The sequence below is a fragment of the Peromyscus californicus genome, unplaced genomic scaffold (assembly GCF_007827085.1).
Source record: "Peromyscus californicus insignis strain IS unplaced genomic scaffold, ASM782708v3 Scaffold_8__1_contigs__length_139910024, whole genome shotgun sequence".
Taxonomy (NCBI): Eukaryota; Metazoa; Chordata; class Mammalia; order Rodentia; family Cricetidae; genus Peromyscus; species Peromyscus californicus.
The window spans coordinates 116,047,487-116,065,300 of NW_026294606.1; the positions used below are offsets into that span (position 1 = coordinate 116,047,487).

The following is a 17,814-nucleotide window of genomic DNA, read 5'->3' on the forward strand; positions in this document are numbered from 1 at the left end:
AACTGGAGCGACTGGAATGCCGCTTGACCACAGGAACCAGGGTGGAGGGCAGCAGACCTCATCACCTCCCTACAGACAAACAGGAGCTTACCTCCCCCAGGGTAGGTCATTCCTAGACTAGGCTCTCCGGGTGCCCCAGCTCCTCTCATCTCCCAGAAACAGGAGACCTGGCAAAGCACCTTAGAAAGGGCTAGTTCGAACCCACCCACCGGGCGAAGGAAGATAAAACGTGCCCGGTGCCTGACTTAACAGCTCATGAAATGAAATTGGGGTTTGGAGAAAAAAAATAGAGGTAGTCTCTCTCCTTTCCACTGATGAACCTCCCTGAGGGGTCCCTCATCTGGGAAACTGGCTTTCAAATTCTCTAATTTGAAATTTGATTTTGAGAAATGTCCAGTGTCTGACACACAGCAGCCCATTTAAGTCAGGTGTACTGCAATTGTTTGCAAATTTATTCCTGACCATTTTTTAAAAACTGAAGTTTATAAGGTTACCTAATAATAAGTAAAATCTCGATGGGTAAACATAAATAAATAAATAAAATCTCAGGTATGTAGGCAAGGTTTGAGAGACTGTGGTCAGTCGGGTCTGGCGTTTTCTTCCATTGCCAGTGTTCTGGTGGGCACTTCTGGCTCAAGGAAATGGTTTCTTATGTGAGGAGTCCTACAGAAAACTCTGAATTCGAAGCCAGGTCTCTGGATTCCTGCTCAGTCTACTTTACTGGAATTGGGAACATTCGTCTATTTAGGTTTACCTTCTTACTTGTAGGAGGGTTCAGATCCAGCTAACGGCTGAATAAGTGGGTTCTCTTCCTCAGTGAAGTTGCTGTGGGCTAGAAATAGGCCTGAGATGATGATACTCGGGTTACCTAGTTAGAAGGGTTCCCCAGGCAGCGTCCACTATCAAAGGTGAGGCTGAAGCTGAGGGAAAACCTGGTTAACTCTGCAGCTCCACTTGCTAGTCATTGCCCGATTCTCCCTACCAGTTTCAGAAGTATGCAGCTACGTGCTTCACTCCCATTAGCTTTGCTGTGAGTGACCCCTCTGATGAGAGGTCATGGGAGAACAGGTTGCCTGCTGGCCTTTTAGTGCTTGGAGGCAGCTCAAAAGGGCTGGAATGGGCAGGAGAGATGGCTCAGTGGTTAAGAACATTTGCCTATCTTTCAGAGGATGCAAGTTTGGCTCCCAGTACTCACATCAGGTAGGGCAGAACCATCCGCCTATGACTCTAACTCTGAGGGAACCTGGCCTCCTTTTCTGGCCTCAGTAGGCACCCACACATACATGTATACACACACACACACACACCATCTCTGGTAGGGCTTGAAAGTGCAGAACTGTTATGCCTCTTTCCCTTACCTCCAATCACTTTCTCCACGCCTCAGACCGCCCTGTTTCTTTGCCCCGTGAACATCACTAAAGCCTGTGGTTGGGAAGGCTGACTTGAAGCTCTCCCCCCCTCCTCACATCTGGCCACTTACCACTTCAGTGATTGCTACTGTGCCAGGCTGGCAAAACAGAACCCTTTCGGTAATAGGACAGCCTTTTGGACTCTGGGTACCAAGAGAAGGTATAAACAAACACACCAAGTACTTCCCCTCTCTCTTGGAAACAAAGCTGTGGAGGTCTAAAGAGGCAATGGAGAAGGTCTTGGTACCAGGTGGAAACCAGCCAGTGAGGCCTGGAGATGAGCCTTTCCCTGCGCTGCAGGGGAACATCTGAGGATGCCAGTGCCAGATGTGTTGATCCTGTACTCTCCCAAGCATGACAAAATCCTCGTCAAGAGCAATCCTTCCCTGCACACTGCCCACCTAGCGGTGGACGAGCCTGTTCTGGTCTTCCATCTCCAGCTGTCTCTCTGGTTTCTAGAACACTTCTCTTTTGGAAGGAAGCGCCCGGGCTGCTTCTGCACTGTCAGCGGAGTGCTTGCTGAAGGCACTCACTCCACTCTGGAAGCACACTGCATGTCTGGGTGCCCGCCAAGCAAAGGCTGCCAGCTTACATGCCCATCCCCCGGCCCCAGCTCAGGCTTCCTTCCTCCGTTGCCACCTCCGTTCTCTATTCAAGAGTTGCTTATTGATCTTGGCCTGTTTCTCTAAGTGGCTGCACTTTTAACTGCTCTCAGCACAGACAACCTGCAGAGCCACATCATCTCCCGGGAGGGGGGGGGGGGCAGCCCTCAGTGGTTTGGACAAGTACAAGGTTAGGGATGGGCATTCTAATCGGCACACCTTGCCTGCTTTCCCTTTACACTCAGAGGGCCAGACCTGGATTGGTCAATCCAAGGGTGCAATTCAGGACCTGGAACAGAGCAGGTGTCAGGAATGTGACTTGTGAAGCTAGGGTTACCGTGTTGCCTGCAGGCTAGAAAACATGCCTAGCTTCTTCTCCATTGTGGCTTCTGATGGCACTAACACCAGGCAGCAGGTCAGGTGAAGCCAGGATGCTGGTGTGGTGGCACTGGAGAACAAGGCATGATTGTGTTCTCTAAGGCTAGGGAAAGGCAGGGTTGTGAGGGCATGAATCACAGAGTGGGAGCCAGAGCCATAGGCCTGAGCAGGAGGCAAGTGTAGGGATGGCCGAGGCTGCATCACGTGGGAGCTGAGGCCAGGGTTGAGTCAGGCCCTAAACAAGTCCTCATGTCCCCAGGCAAGTCATGTCACTGGTCTTCCATAGCCATCACCTCTACCCAGTTTGCCTTCCTCAGGCTCGGCTGTAGGGAGGCATAGCTGAGAAGACCCTAGAAGAGCCTTAATCTCTGTGTTGGAGGAGTGGAGGTGGCGATTCCTTGGGACATGCCAACCCCTGGGATTCCATGTATTACATGCAGTGTCACTTCATGAAGTCCTGGAAGACAGGGTAACCCCACCTTCTTTCCTTTTTTGTGTGGAGGGGGGATGTTTGTGTATGTGTGCGCAGAGGTAGGCAGGCATGGGTGTATGGGTGTGCACACAGGTGTAAGCCAGAGATCAATCCTGGGTGTCTGTTGTTCCTCAGGAACCATCCACCTGGTTTTCTGAGACCGAGTCTCCCATTGGCTTAGAGCTTGACAAAAAGGTGGGGCTGGCTGGCGAGTGAGCTCAGGGATCTTTTGGTCTCTGCTTCCCCAGTGCAGAGATTACACTGTTTGGTGCCACAGCATCTTTTTAAAGTGGGTTCTGAGGATTGAACTCGGGTCCTTATGCCCACAAAGCAAGAACATGACTGACTGAGCTAGCTCTCCAGCTCCACTTTTTACTTTCTTTTTTTTAATTAAAATCCTATGAGCATGGGTGTTTTGCCTGCATGTATGTGCACCACCTACATCCCTGGTGCCTGGGGAGCCAGGACTGCAGTCACAGAGGCTATGAGCTGCCACGTGTGTGGAATCAAATCTATGCCCTCTGGAAGAGCAGCCACCTCTCCAGCGTCCCCAAGCCAACATTTTCTTTTGAGTCACAGTTACAACAGAGGGGCGCTGAGATGGCTCACTGGCTGGAAATACTGTTTGAGAACAGACAACCATGGACCCCACAAAGGGTCAGGAAAGAACCGACTCCTGAGAGCTGTTCTCAGAACTCATGCGCCTGCACACACACATATACACTAAGATAAATAAATACATAAAAGTCCTGAAAGTTCTAACAGCCTCCCAGAGCCCCCTGCACTGTGAAGCTAGCTGGAGGGGAGGCAGAGGCATCGCTCACCCTCAAAATAGGAGTCGTTTAAAACAAGACACCACATTAAAAAAGCAGATTTTATTTGTTGAACATAATTTAAAACTGTAAAAAACCCTTTCTTCGCCCATCACTAGAAATCCCCATGACAACTGGAGAGGTTCTTTGGTTCTTTGCCCTGATAAGAGCTTGGTGGAAAATAAAATCTCCTGTGCCTCTCTGACCCTCGCCACCTCCCACGACACCCCCACCCCTGAAGAATGCTCAGCCACAGGGGTAGGAGTATTTTGCCTGGAGGAAAGGTGCCTCTGTGCTTCTTTGGGAAAGCTGATGGGGGAAACTAGGGGTCACAGGTGTTGGAGGCCTGGCCGGCAGCCAGAGCCAGGCCAAAATGAAACATCTGCTGGGCTCTCCCCAGGCACCTGGCTGGGTAAGTGGGAGGAAGGAATGGGAAAACTGCTGCTGACCACAAATTAGCACCTTGTGCCCTGGCCCTGAAATGACCTCTTCTGGCACTGGATGGATGAAGGGAAAAAGTGATAAATAAAGGAGATTCAAAGGAGGGTGAGACTCACTGGAGCCCCCAGTTTGACAGAGGTGAGTCAGGGCACAATGATTTTAAAAACTGGTATGATGGCCAATGGCATCAAGATCACTACAGTGGAGAGACCTCAGTGGGGACCCCACTGAGTGTGGGTGAGCTCCCCAGCAGGGCTCATTTCTTTTCCTAGGCTAACAGAAGAATCAGAGGTCCGGGCTGCCCTCTACTGGTGATTTCTGGAAATGACCACACCACAGCAGCAACCTATCAACCTACCACCCAAAAGGACCAGGAGAGAGGAGCCCCTTAGAACAGTGCTAAGTGTGTGATTATCACACTTCTTGCTGGGGCATCCCCCAGACGGCAGCAGGCTCCTCCATCTCAGTTGGTCTGTAGAGAGGCATGGGACAAGGTTCACTTCAAAGGCACTGAGAAGAATTTGTTCCCAGACTTGCAGCGGACCTGCTCAGCCAGCACACGCAACAGCATCTCGGAGTCTTCAAACTCATCCACGATTTCCTTCAGCCAGCAGCAGGGAGATGACAGCCATGTTAAGGGAAATCAGACCCAGAGGCACCACAAACACTACCAGTCCGGTAAACTGGGCAATACTGAAAGGGACCTAGGTCATGCAGACTCCAGGCTCTGCAATCATTATCTTGTCCAATCACCTTATAATCATGTGAGGTAGGGCCCATCACCTCAGCTTACAGAGGAGGACCCACACAGTGCACTGGGGCAGTGACTACCATGAAGTTTGGTTTAGTTTGGGACTGGGCTCTCCTGGAGCTAAGACATCACAGCTCTTTGCATCCTTCCACATGATCAGGCCGAGGGGAAGGTGCCCACAGAGATGATGGCCCGTGGCCTGCACAGAGTTTGACTTGCAAAGTACTTTTAAAAAATCCAAATGAGGCACTTGGGAGGCAGAAGCAGGTGGATTGCTTAAAGTTTGAGGACAGAATGGTCTACAAAAAGAGATCATGTCTTGAAAAAACAAACCAAAAAAATTAATAATACATGAGTAAATAAAATCCAAGTCAGTTGCCAACACTGGAAAATCAGAAGATTTTCCATAAAAATCTGCACATGAAAATATGGATTTCTGGCTTTGACTGAGAAAAACAGGGCCGTGCTGCTGCCTGCCTTCAGGCCCTGCCAGGCACTGGGCACTGCGAGTTCTTCCAGGGCACTGACAGGAAGGTCACCTATCAAAAGGCAGCCAGGCACGGTGGCACATGCCTGCAGTCTCGGAATCTGAGCTAGAAGGGCACTGCAAGTTTGAGACTTGCCTGCTCTACAGTGAGTTCCAGGCCAAAAAGGAGACGTTGTGAGAACCCGACTCAAAAGTAAAACCCAGGATGTAACAGGCTCTGGGGGCTGGAGGTTCCTGGGACCTGGCATCCTTCCTCCATTTACAACTGCCAGACCCAAACCTCTGACCTCAGATAAATGGCTGGGGCCGAGGGGGCGGGGGCGGGGGGCTGACTCTCATCACATGTCAGGTGTAAAGCCGGACACCCAAAGCCCTAGAGATTTTGTTGCAGTGCAGTTCTGCTGCCCGGAGTCTTGGGGGGGGGGGGGGGCAGAGCACCTGCAGAGCTGCTTAGCTCCCAGATGTCGCTGCTGCTGGCTCAGGGGTGACATCTGAGCAGGAAGTGGGGGCTGAGGTCTCCTGCAGATTTAGGTTTCAGTAGCCAGTCTTCCCTTTCTGTCAGGTGCTCCTCCCTCATCTTTGGAGCTCGGTGCTCTGTGTCCCTTCCCTGGAAATTTACCTGTAGTTCCCGCAGACACTGTCCCTCCAGCTGGAGACGTGCGTCACCCACACACCAGGCCAGACTGACATGAAATGAAGGGTCCTGGGGGGAAACAGGGAATCAGGCCATCACTGGATGCCATGGCAGGCCCATCCATCCTAGCAGCTCTAAGACAGCCGGTCAGGTCTCCCTGTGGGATCCCTGGTGTGCCCGTAGTGCTGAAGCCATGTCCCCTGCCCACACAGACAAAATGGCTTGGTCCCCACTACAGACTGAATTGTACTCCTCCCCAAAATGCAAATAGTGAAACCCCCAATGTGATGGTATTTGAGGCAGTTAGGGTTAATGAGGGCACAGGTGGTGCCCTTGGAAAAACAGATGTGGATGGGCAATGGCTCAGAGGTTAGGAACACTGGCAGCTTTTCCAGAGGACAAAGGTTTGATGCCCAGCACCCACTTGATGGTTAACAAGCCTCTGTAAGGAGTGTCTGAAACATTAGTTCCAGGGGATCTGACGCCCTCTTATGGCCTCCAAGGGCACTGCATGCACATGGTACGCAGCCATACAGGTAGGCAAAACATCCATAAGCACAAAAATAATGAAAAATTAAAGAGATGGGTAGAGAGCTGTGTGCTCCTTTCCCTCCATGAGGGAAGGGCACAGTGAGGGATGCCTCTTACAAGCCACATCCCTTATCAGAAACCAATCATACAGGCAGGCACCTTAATCTTGAAACTTCCAGCTTCCAGGGTTAAAGGCATGCACTACCATGTCCAGTTCTGTTTTGTAGAATAACATTTTGAGGTGTGCTACTTTTGTTTATGTTGCCATTTGTTTAACTCTGTGAAGCTGTGTTGTTTTGCCTGTCTAAAACACCTCATGGTCTACTAAAGAACTGAATGGCCAATAGCAAGGCAGGAGAAAGGATGGGCGGGGCTGGCAGGCCGAGAGGATAAACAGGAGGAATCCAGGAGGAAGAGAGAGAAGCAGCCGCCAGAGAAGGAGGAGGACTCCAGGGCCAGCCCCCCAGCTACACTGCAAGCCACGGGGTAAGATTTACAGAAGTAAGAGAACGAGGAAAAGCCCAGAGACAAAAGGTAAATGGGATAATTTAAGTTAAGGAAAGCTGGCAAGAAACAAGCCAAGCTAAGGCCGGGTGTTTATAATTAAGAACAAGCCTCTGTGTGTGATTCATTTGGGAGCTGAATCGGGCTCCCAAAAGAGCAAAAACAAATGACAACAGTTCTCATTCTATTTTCTGATCTAGGACAATCCAGCAGAGGCCATACTTTTCAGATTAAATGAACAAACCCAAAAATGTCAACAATTTTGAAGAAACAATAATTATCTCTATTCAAAAATAACTGCACACATGGCATGGTTTTGAAAACACATTGAATAAACCAATGGCCTTTTAAAGCTGTGACACTCAAGCTGGACTCTGAGTCCTCAGAAGGATAGAGGGGAGGTACAGCAAGGATATGAAGCTACAACTCTTCCAGAGGGTCAGTTTGCTAAGCGTTGAGACAGCTACTTAGGAAAAACAAAGCACACATGGATACCTTACAGAGTAGAAAGCACAAATCTAACATGCACAAACAGCTTTCTGATGTTGGACTTGGGGTAGACTACAACTTCTGACACCCCCAGACCCCAGTCCTGTGGGCTGGCAATCAGGGCTCCACATGGGGAGGTTCTGGAGGTCTCTTTAGCTTGCCTCTGATGGGGCTTCTCTGAGGATGCTCTTTCTAGACAGGGCAACGGAGCAGCAGCTCTGTGGCAGAAACAGTGATCTCTGTTCATTTTCCTCAACCATGTGCATTACCTGGTAGAAGGTAGTGAGGTCAAATTCCTGCATGACTCTGTCCACCGCTGAAACCATGTCCAGGAACTGGGCATGCCCGGAACTGACCTCAAGCCCAATGAAGGTCCTAGGAAGAGGCAGTGGAGACAGTAGGGGTACAAAATGCAGCCTATGAGAGCGCAAACCACAGAAGTAGAAGTAGGAGGCATCCAACAGGAAGTCCAGGGATTTGGGTTGTGGTTCAGCCCATCTTCCTGTGCATGCCCCTGCTGCTCCAGGAACCAATTCTTTCAACCCCCGCCCCCCCCCCCCCCCCCCCACTTCCCGCACCTAAAAACCCACCTTCACTGGATGTCCCCTCATGTCTAAGAGTCCCTGCAGGGGAGCCTTCATCTATCACTGCAGACCGCGCCCTCTTGCCCCTCCACTCTCTGGCAGACTCCTGCACTCATCACCCTCTCTGAGCCCTGCTCTCTGGTACCCACTGTCCCCCGGCAGGTGCTGAGAACTGCTGTCTTTAGGAATTAAATCCCCCTGAACCGCATCTTCAGCCAGCCCCATCCCATTCTCAAGGAAACACTGCAGATCACCACCACGGTGGTCTGCTATCCTCCTCTGTACTGTCTGGCCTCCCACTTCCAACCCTCCTCCCTCAGAAATGCTCTTGTCCAAGTGGCCAATGATTATAATGATCTCTGTGTTATCAACGGCACGAATCCTGTCCTCGCTAGCTTGGCAATATCTGACACTTGTTGACTCCCCACTCCTGGAAACCCTTATATAGCCTAGGATGAAGGGAGGAGGGAGCCCTTTCGGAGCAGCTGAGAGGAGTGTCCCTGTGAATGGACTGGACAAGGAGGCCCTGCAGAGAAAATGCCCTTTTTGGGGGCGGGGGCGGGGTTGTTGTTGTTTTGAGACAGGGTTTCTCTGTGTAGCCCTGGCTGTCCCAGAACTCGCTCTGTAGACCAGGCTGGCCTCGAACTCAGAGGTCTGCCTGGCTCTGCCTCCAGAGTGCTGGGATTAAAGGCTTGTGCCGCCACCACCGCCCAGCTGGGTTTTATTTATTTTTAAAAAATAAAAATTTTTCTTAATTTTGGGAATAGATGCCCCACAAATATATGTGGAAAAGGAAGTATATCCCCTCTATCTTTGCAATAAAGTCAGGGACCCACCTGGTTTTCTCTTGGTTGGTATAAATCTTTACCTGGTTGGCAGTAAAGAAGAACCTGAAATTTAAAAGAAGAAAGATACTTCAAGAAAAAAAAGAAAGTAAAATAGTACTTTTTTTTTTTTTTTAAAGGTTTTTCGAGACAGGGTTTCTCTGTGTAGCTTTGGAGCCTGTCCTGGAACTCACTCTGTAGATCAGGCTGGCCTCAAACTCACAGAGATCCGCCTCCCTCTGCCTCCGGAGTGCTGGAATTAAAGGCGTGCGCCACCACCGCCCGGCTAGTTCATGTTTTAAAAACCAGCATTTTCAGCTGAGAGGGGTGATGGATGTCTACAGTCTATGCTCAGGAGGCCAAGACAGAAGATCTCAATTTGTAGTAAGAGTCTATCTCAAAAAACAAACAAGCAACATCAATCCCTCTAAATACCTCCCCCAAACAGCACTTTAAAAATATAATTAACTGATTTTACAATCAATATTGTTATTCCATGATTTAAGTTGAAGCTACCGATTTTACTGACCAATAGCTTCACCTGTGTGCTGTGTAGCGTGTCGTGCACCTGAGAAAGTCATTCGTCGTGTGGGTGGAAAGTTAGTTGATATGACCCTGTGATGTAGGCCCTACAATTATAGACACGAAAATGGACCTGGTGAGGCTGAATGTGGCAAGGCAGGAGTTGAGGCTCAGTCCATTTGATCGCAAAGCCCTTGCTCTCACCTAAAAAGTGAGTCTCTGTTGAAGTGGGTCTGGTGGTAGAAAGTAGGGCAGAAACCCCGCTCACTCAGCACCTGGATTGTTACACAGGGTCCAGAGTTAGAGCTGAACTATCCAGGTCTGGCCATCTCAACTCAAGAAACTGAGGGCTTGCAGCTGGTTTAGCTTAACTAAGGACACAGGGCAGCCCATGGAGCAAGGACAACATCAAATCCGTTTCCTCAAAGACACCAACCCAGCGGTACAGGGGCTGCTCTCTAGTCCTCAAGTGAGCAGGGCAGCAGGCTACACACGTCCCACAGAGAATGATACCTCCTGCAGTGACTCCTGGGCAGTTTCCAGAGGTCCCAGCAAGGTGCACACTTTGTTAAAGAACTAGTACCCACTAGGAGGCTGAGGGAGTGGCTTCCCACCAGACCTTGGGAATTCTGCACTGGCTTCTCACCTTGCCTGCAGTCCACCTGTCAGCCTTGTTACCATGACAGTGCTGCCAATCACTGAGCTTGAATGCTAGTTTGTCCAGGAAACAGAGCTCCAGTAAGATAAGGGCAGCATTCTCTAGAATAAGGGGAAAGGGCATTTCCACTCTTTACTTACAAAGGGGACGTATGAACAGAGTCAGACTAACCAAAGTCATTGCCATGACTTCTGCTGAAACTAATATATACAGGAAGGATTAGAGTTCTGATACCAGGACCCAACTAACAAGTTGAGTATCCTGTGTACACCTGTAACCCCAGCTATAAACTGGACAGAGATAGAGGATCGCTGGGGCTTGCAGACTTCCAAGCCTAGCCAGGAAAACACAAGCTCCAGGTTTGGGAAAGGCCCTGTCTCAAAGGAATAGGCAGAGAATGACAGACGACGACGACAGCTGATGTGTTCTTTCGGCCTCCACATGCACAGAGGCAGACTGACACACACATGCATGAACACGCCTTGTTCATACACCCATGCACACACACACTTTACACTTTATTTTTCTTATTTGTTTGTGTATGTCTGTGCACCACGTGTACAGAGTGCCTATGGGGGGCCAGAAGAAGCCATCAGAGCCTGTGGAACTAGAGTTACAGACAGTTTGAGCTGCCAATTGGAGCTGGGGACTGAATCCAGATCCTCTACGAGAACAGCCAGTGCTCTTACTGCTAAAGCATCATGTCTCAGGCCTAATAAACACATTTCAAAGGAGCCTGCAGGGTGGAGGAGATAGCGCAATGGGTTAGTAGCCGGACAGATGTGAGGACGTGAATTCAAAACTCTGGACCCCACGTGAAAGCTGGGCACAGTAGTGTGAGCATTGATGGGACAGAGATGGGAGAATCCCAGATGCTCATGCACTAGCTGGTCTGAGACACACAGCAGAAAAACAATAAAGAGATCCTATGGCAAGCAATGTGGAAGGTAAGGACCAACACCTGACTTCTACATGCATGCTGGGGAATGTACACACCTGTCCTCACATATAAGAAGATGCATACACACGTACTGGTGGCTCCCTTGTCATTGAGAGAAGGAAGTCAACCTCGTGGGACAGAGCTGAGACAGCACAACTCGGGTAACATCTCTGGCTACCTCCATCTCTGCATGCATGAAACTAGGGCTGTCTCTGAACCCATCTGTAATTCCCTTTGGGTGAAGCCAATTTAGGTTGGGTTCTGGCACCTGTGATACAGCTGGTAATACACAGCTGGCTTAATAAATCTGATAGTGGCAAACACAGTGGACCAGAATGAGATGCGCTTCATCCTGGGTTTCTCACCAGCTGACCACAATGGAGCAAATTCTTTCCTCCTCAACCGAAGGGGGAGCTTTTCCATTTGGAAGAGCCACACTCCAGAGTTCCTGAGCCTCAGGCCCCCTAAACAGTGGAGTTGGGGATTCACTATAAGACTTCTATTTCCACCCATTTCAGGCCTTCAGAGGGGTGTCTATGAAGGAAGACTCTGCAGACAGAGCTGGAGAGATGGCTCAGAGGGTAAGAGCATTGACTGCTTCAGCAGAGGACTGGGGTTCAGTTCTCAGCACCCACACAGAGGCTCACAGCCTTCCATATATCTGATGCCCTCTTCTGACCTCCACCAGCAAAGCACACACATACACGCAGGCAAAACACTCATACAGGGGCTGGAGAGATGGCTTAGCGGTTAAGAACACTGGCTGCTCTTCCAGAGGACCCAGGTTCAATTCCCAGCAACCACATGGCAGCTCACAACTGTCTGTAACTCCAGTTCCAGAGCATCTGGCACCCTCACACAGATATACATGCAGACCAATGCACATAAAATAAATAAATTATAAAAAAAACTCATACAGCAAAATAAAAAGTATTTAAAAAAAAATCAGGGCAGTGGTGGTGCACGCCAGCATTCAGGAGGCAGAGGCAGGTGGATCTCTGAGTTCGAGGCCAGCCCAGTCTACAGAGTGAGTTACAGGACAGGCTCCAAAGCTACACAGAGAAACCCTGTCTTGAAAAACCGGGGGGGGGGGGGGGGGGGGGGGAGACTAAGATTAAATTAGATTCAGAAATCCACTAACAAGCTAGTTTTGTTATTGAACCAGCCCTCGGAGGACCCAGAGAAGCCCCAGAAAGGACCTCTTCACTCCTGCCCAGTCCTGAGCAAGCACCTACTGAAGCAGTGGAGAGCAAAGTCCCCGGAGAAGGCCATGAGCATTCAGAGAGAAGCCACAGTCCCAGGCAGAGGGGCTCTGGCTCCAGAAGAGAGGAGGGCATGAGGACATGTGAGGGTGAATGCGATGAATCCTTGGACCATCAACAGCAGCAGGATCAGGTGACTCCTGACTCTAAGGGATCCTGAGAACAACTGGAGGAGACCTGGACAAAGGGCAGGCAAGGATTTCAGTAGCAGTGTAACTAGGTAAGTGCAGAAATGGAGTGGGCCAGGTAAGTGGAGAAAGCTGGAGTGGGCCAGCTGCAACCTTTCCAAACCCTGCCCTATGGGTCTCTTCTGTCACTCTTCATTTATATCTTTTAAAACATCCTTTGTTTTAAACAAAAAAATAAAGGCGGGGGGGGGGGGGGCTGGAGAGATGGCTCAGAGGTTAAGAGCACTGGCTGCTTTTCCAGAGGTCCTGAATTCAATTCCCAGCAACTACATGGTGGCTCTCAACCATCTGTAATGAGATCTGGTGCCCTCTTGTGGCACGCAGAGATATCTGCAGGCAGAATCTTAAAAAAAAAAAAAAAAAAAAAAAAAAGAACAATAAATAAATACCCTTCCGTAAGGGACACAGTGCTTCTGTAGCATCTCCACCTCTCTCTCTCTCTCCTTTGTAGGTCCGTGTGTGGTGGCTTATGCCTAGCCCAGTACTCAGGCAGCTGAGGCAGGATTGCTATAAATCCAAGGCCAGCCTGGCCCAGGGTGCCTGCCTGCCTCAATCAATCAATAAATCAAATTCTGTGTGACAAGTTGGAAATCTAGGCAGTGAGCTGTGTTCCTGAATTTTGTGAGTCCTTCTAGCAAATGGTCACTAGGAGGCAGCAGGGCTGGATCGTTGGAAGCTCTGGTCTGTAACAAAATCAGAATTCTTGGCTAACCTAGGGACTCAATGTGAGCTGCATCTACTGTGGAGGGCAGCCTGTGGGACGAAGCCCTTAGCCTGTGAGGCTGCACTCGGGGACGTTGGCGTCGGAACTGAACGGAACTGTAGGCTATCCAGTCAGTATCTGGAGGGTTGCAGAGTGTTGGTGTGGGAAGAGCTCTTACATATTTGGCAACAGAAGTGCTGGAAATCCTAGAGTGAGTTTAGAGGCAGACAGCGGGGTCTCTGTGCACAACCCAGAGGAAGAGCAGTCGAGCAGCTTCTGTGAGGTGCCTGCACCACACGGGACGGGCCACAGCAGCCTCGGGTCTTTAGGTCTGCTCTGCTAGCTTGGCACCATTCCTAGCTCCAAGCACACCAAAGCCCAGGAGGGGAGAGGCACGGACAGAAGAGGGGAGTGCTCACCTTTGGAAAGAGGCCATGCGGTCTTTGAGCCCCTGCACGAAGGGGAGGATCCAGTGGTGACGGAGAACCACGCTCTGAGACAGGCTGAGGTGGAACTCCTCCATCCGCACCAACCGGGGCACGAATGTCTGAGCTCGGGGCAGCAACATGTCAAGCAGCTCCAGGAACTCTTCCTTCGCTTCATCTAGAGAGAGTAGGGAGAGTGGACTGGCCTCAGCCAAGCTGTCACAGGTGAATAACAAGCTGGGAGAGCAGAGAAGCCCTTATTAGCCTAGTTTCAGGAGTCTCCTATGGCTGACAGCCTACCAATATTTTAATGTGAATGTCTTCAGATAAATTTACTATGATATGTGTGGTATGTGTGTATGATATGTATGGGCACACACATGATAGTACTTCCCAAGGTCCCTCTAAGTGACACATTCAGACCACTGTATTGTTTATTAGTTATGAGGATTAATAAGACCAACTTTATTAAACTTAAAAATGTCTGTTCTATAAAAGACACTGCCAGGAGGGGGGAAAAGCCCCAGACTGAGAAATACCTAATAGGGAATCCAGAAAAATATAGAACCTCTAGGTAAGAAAACTAGATTAAGGGAGGTGTTCACCATCCCAGCTCAGGCAGGTGGATTTTAGTGAGTCTGAGGTCAGCCTGGTCTACATAGTGAGTTCCAGGCTGTGGGGGCCCACAGAGGCTCCCTAGTAAGGCCTTACTAAAGGTCAGATAATCTGAGCTTGCTTGACCCAACAGGGCTGCATAATAGGATGATTTGGCCAGGGGTGTGGTTACTGGGTGTTTTGAAGGGTCTACACTTGGCTGTACGTTGTGCTTTGATCTTGAAACGGGGAGGTCTTTTGCTTCTCTCCTTGCTGATGTATAAAAAGCCCATTAGAATAAAACTCGAGGCAACTGGGTATTGACCCAGGGCCCTCTCAAAGCTATCCCATGTCTCTGTCTTTCTCGTCATCTCCATCTATATTTCTATCTACTACTTCCTCATTCCTCTCTCTTCCCTCCAAGAACCCTTCAACAGGTTGGAGCTAGTCTCCTACACCAGGCCACCAAGGATACACAGTGAGACCCTGTCTCAAAAAAGAAAAAGAAAGGAAGGAAGGAAGGAAGGAAGGAAGGAAGGAAGGAAGGAAGGAAGGAAGGAAGGAAAAGTTCATTAAAATATAGGCCCCAAATCCTAATATACAACTTGCCAAGGAAGATGGACAGATAGCAAAAAGCATATGAAAGATGCTCCATATCAGTCAACAAGGGGAAAGACTAGTCTGCACTGCAGAGTAATGGCAGTGCCATGTGCTGACAAGGGCACTCTCATTCATTGCTGTTGGAAATGTAAAATGATACAGCCATTGTGGGGGACAATTTGGGTTTCTTGAAAAATTAAACATACTGTTACCATACAGTCCTAAAATCCATCAGTCACACTCCGTATCATTTTACACAAAGGAGCCACTGAAACACGACCACACAAAAGTCTATAGCACAATGCACATATTTTATTATTACCTTATTTTTTTGAGACAGAGTCTCACTACATAGCTCTGGCTGGCTTGAACTCAAAGAGATCCACTTGCTTCTACCCCTGAGTGCTGAGATTAAAGTCATGTGCTGCCACACTGGGCCAGCCTAAAGCATCTTTATGCATATCTGCCCAAATTTAGGAACAACCAATATGCCCTTTAGTAGGTGAACGTACTGTGGTAGAGCCAGACAATGCAATATTAGTGAGCACTAAAAAGAAATGAACTGTCAAGTGTGACGAGGCACAGAGGAACCTCAAATGCACGCTACTAAGCCAAAGAAGCCGATCTGAAAGGGCTATATATACTAAATGATCCCAATTCTGTGACATTTTGGAGAAGGCAAATTTGTGAAACAGGTGTTGGTGGAGGGAGGGGATGGCTAAGTCGAGCATGACGGATTCGTATAGCAGTGATACTACTCTACATGATAGTGTAGATGCACATCTTGTTAAGTTTGTGTAAACTCATAGCATGCACAACACCAAGATTTATCCATAATACAAACCGTGAAGTCTGCTGATTATAATATGGGCTCAAGCCAGGTGGTGGTGGCCCACACCTTTAATTCCAGCTCTGGGGAGGCAGAGGCAGGCAGATCTCTGAGTTCTAGGGTAGCCAGGACTACACAGAGAGACCTTGTCTCAAAAAAACCAAAAAGAAGTGGGTTCATCTGCTGTGAGAAATGTAGCACTGACGGTGGATGCTGATAATGGGCGTCTACATACAATTAGAGCCGTCACTTTGTGGACTGTACTAAATTGACACATGTAGATGTAACCAACGGTCTTATCAAATAAGAAACACAGAGCCAATTCAGAGAAGAAAACCAAGAGGTCAGAGCTAAGAGCCTCACCCTTCCTGATTCAGGGATCCTCTCCAGCCAAGAGAGCTCTCCGAAAAGGGACCTACTTTCTGTGTGTGTATGTCTTTATAGTCTTTCTGTTCTGTCTTCTCATTGGTTGTAAACCCAAACATGTGACTGCCTTGTCACTGTCTGTATGTACCGCCCTCCAGGTCCTTAAAGGCGTGCGCCACCGCCGCCACGCACTTGCTATGGCTCCAATAGCTCTGACCCCCAGACAACTTTATTTATTAACATACAATTAAAATCACATTTTAGTACAAGTAAAATACCACCACAGACACAGATTATCTGAATTAACCTTCTGAAGAGATAGATATCACCCCACTTTAGAGGTGTAGAAACGGAGACCCTGAGAAGGCTAGTAACTTCCAGAACACTCAGTGGAGCGAGGTCTGATTCAGCCTGTCACCTCCTCAGGGCTGGGGTGGGATGGGTCCAGGATACAGGGGCCCTGGTTTCTTCCTCCTAGGCACAGCTAGGAGGTACTTGTTTTGGGCCATCTGCCATTAGTAAGTGACTCACACGGTATGTAGATGTGGGTGGCCCAGTTGCCCCGCTCATGGGGAAAGGTCCGAATGCGTCCCCCATGTTTTGTGCTGTCATCCTCAGGCCCCTCCTCGGTGCTAGAGAACATGCTGAGCACACTGTCAGGCACTGGAAACCTCTGAGTGGGAAGGGGCTTCTGGCCACTGCAAAAGAAGAATGAACAAGCATTGTTTCCCTTTGCACATACAACAAAAGTTCTAAGTAAGCCCTTATGCACAGTGACTCTTTCTACATAGGCTGCCCTCAAACTTGATCCTCCTACCTCAGCCACAGAGGCTGAGTATGGATCTCCAGGCAGGTGTTTGAGCTTCTAGACAGCCACAGCTCTCTAGAACTATTGAAGTCTCCCAGCTACTCTGGGAGCCCCTCAGCGGGGCTCTTGATCCCTATAGGAAACACTTGAGCAGATAGCTGTGTGGCGTGGAAATCCTTATTACCTAGCAGGACAGGCCTGAATTGAAGTAGCTCTGTGATCTTGTACATTAATTTCCTTGTGTGTAAAGCATATTTCTATTTGCTAGAGCTCTTGCGCAATGAACTGCCGACATACCGCACTCAGCAAAGGCCGGTATTTAAGAACCTAGGGCCCTTGAAGTATAAGATTCCCACGGGTTTTGCGCCAGTCCGGAGTGTCCAGTCTCCAGTATGGCTCCCAGTGGCCGTTCACTGAGCATTTACTAGACGAATGAAAAGCTTTGGTTATTATTGCACTGTGTTCAAATGAAGAGACAGATCTTGGAAGAAACATGTTTGCACACCAAAGGAGAAAAATGCAACGGCTAGGGCTTGTCTTGAACCCGTGTCCTCGCTCTCAACCTTGCCTTAGCCAAGGGGGTAGGAGGGTGCCATTTTGGGGCTTTGTCCAGGGTGTGCTCTGAATCCTCCTTTCCCTCGACGTCCCTTCTTTTCCTCCCGGGGCACCGACCCACCCTCCCGGTTATCCCGGAGGCTCGGGTCCCACCAGGGTTTCAAAAAGAATCGCGCCCTCGCGATAGAAACTTCCTCGCTCCTCACCCACGGCGGACCCCAGACCTGGGCTTGCTCCGCCCCGCGGCGGCGGCGGCGGCGGCGGCGGCGGCGGCGGCCTCGGCTTCATCCTCCGAGCCGCTGCTGCTGTAGCCCACCAGGGGCGCCGCGCTCATGGGGCCTTGACCACAGGCGGAATCCGCGGGGAACCCAGGCCGGCGCACCGAGTTCCGCTGAGCCGGAAGTGCTCTCTGGGGCGGGACCTAGAGTAGCTCCACCTCGGGGCGG

At 49.7% G+C, this 17,814-nt stretch overlaps 1 protein-coding gene across 5 annotated transcripts; it reads right to left on the reverse strand.

Annotated features, from left to right (window-relative positions):
* Positions 1-3,716: 3,716 nt before the first annotated feature.
* Positions 3,717-17,814, reverse strand: Usb1 (U6 snRNA biogenesis phosphodiesterase 1). Of its 5 annotated transcripts, none has more exons than XM_052727320.1 (7): positions 17,593-17,814; positions 16,537-16,703; positions 13,611-13,794; positions 8,931-8,984; positions 7,780-7,885; positions 5,972-6,055; positions 3,717-4,715 (listed from the first exon to the last, which is right to left on the reverse strand). In XM_052727320.1, exons 1-7 carry the CDS (start codon positions 17,700-17,702, stop codon positions 4,611-4,613), a joined length of 810 nt encoding a protein of 269 aa, XP_052583280.1. In that variant the 5' UTR covers positions 17,703-17,814; the 3' UTR covers positions 3,717-4,610. The 5 variants fall into 5 exon arrangements, with proteins under 5 accessions (XP_052583280.1, XP_052583279.1, XP_052583278.1 ...); XM_052727319.1 differs by having other exon boundaries at positions 17,575-17,814; XM_052727318.1 differs by having other exon boundaries at positions 3,717-6,055.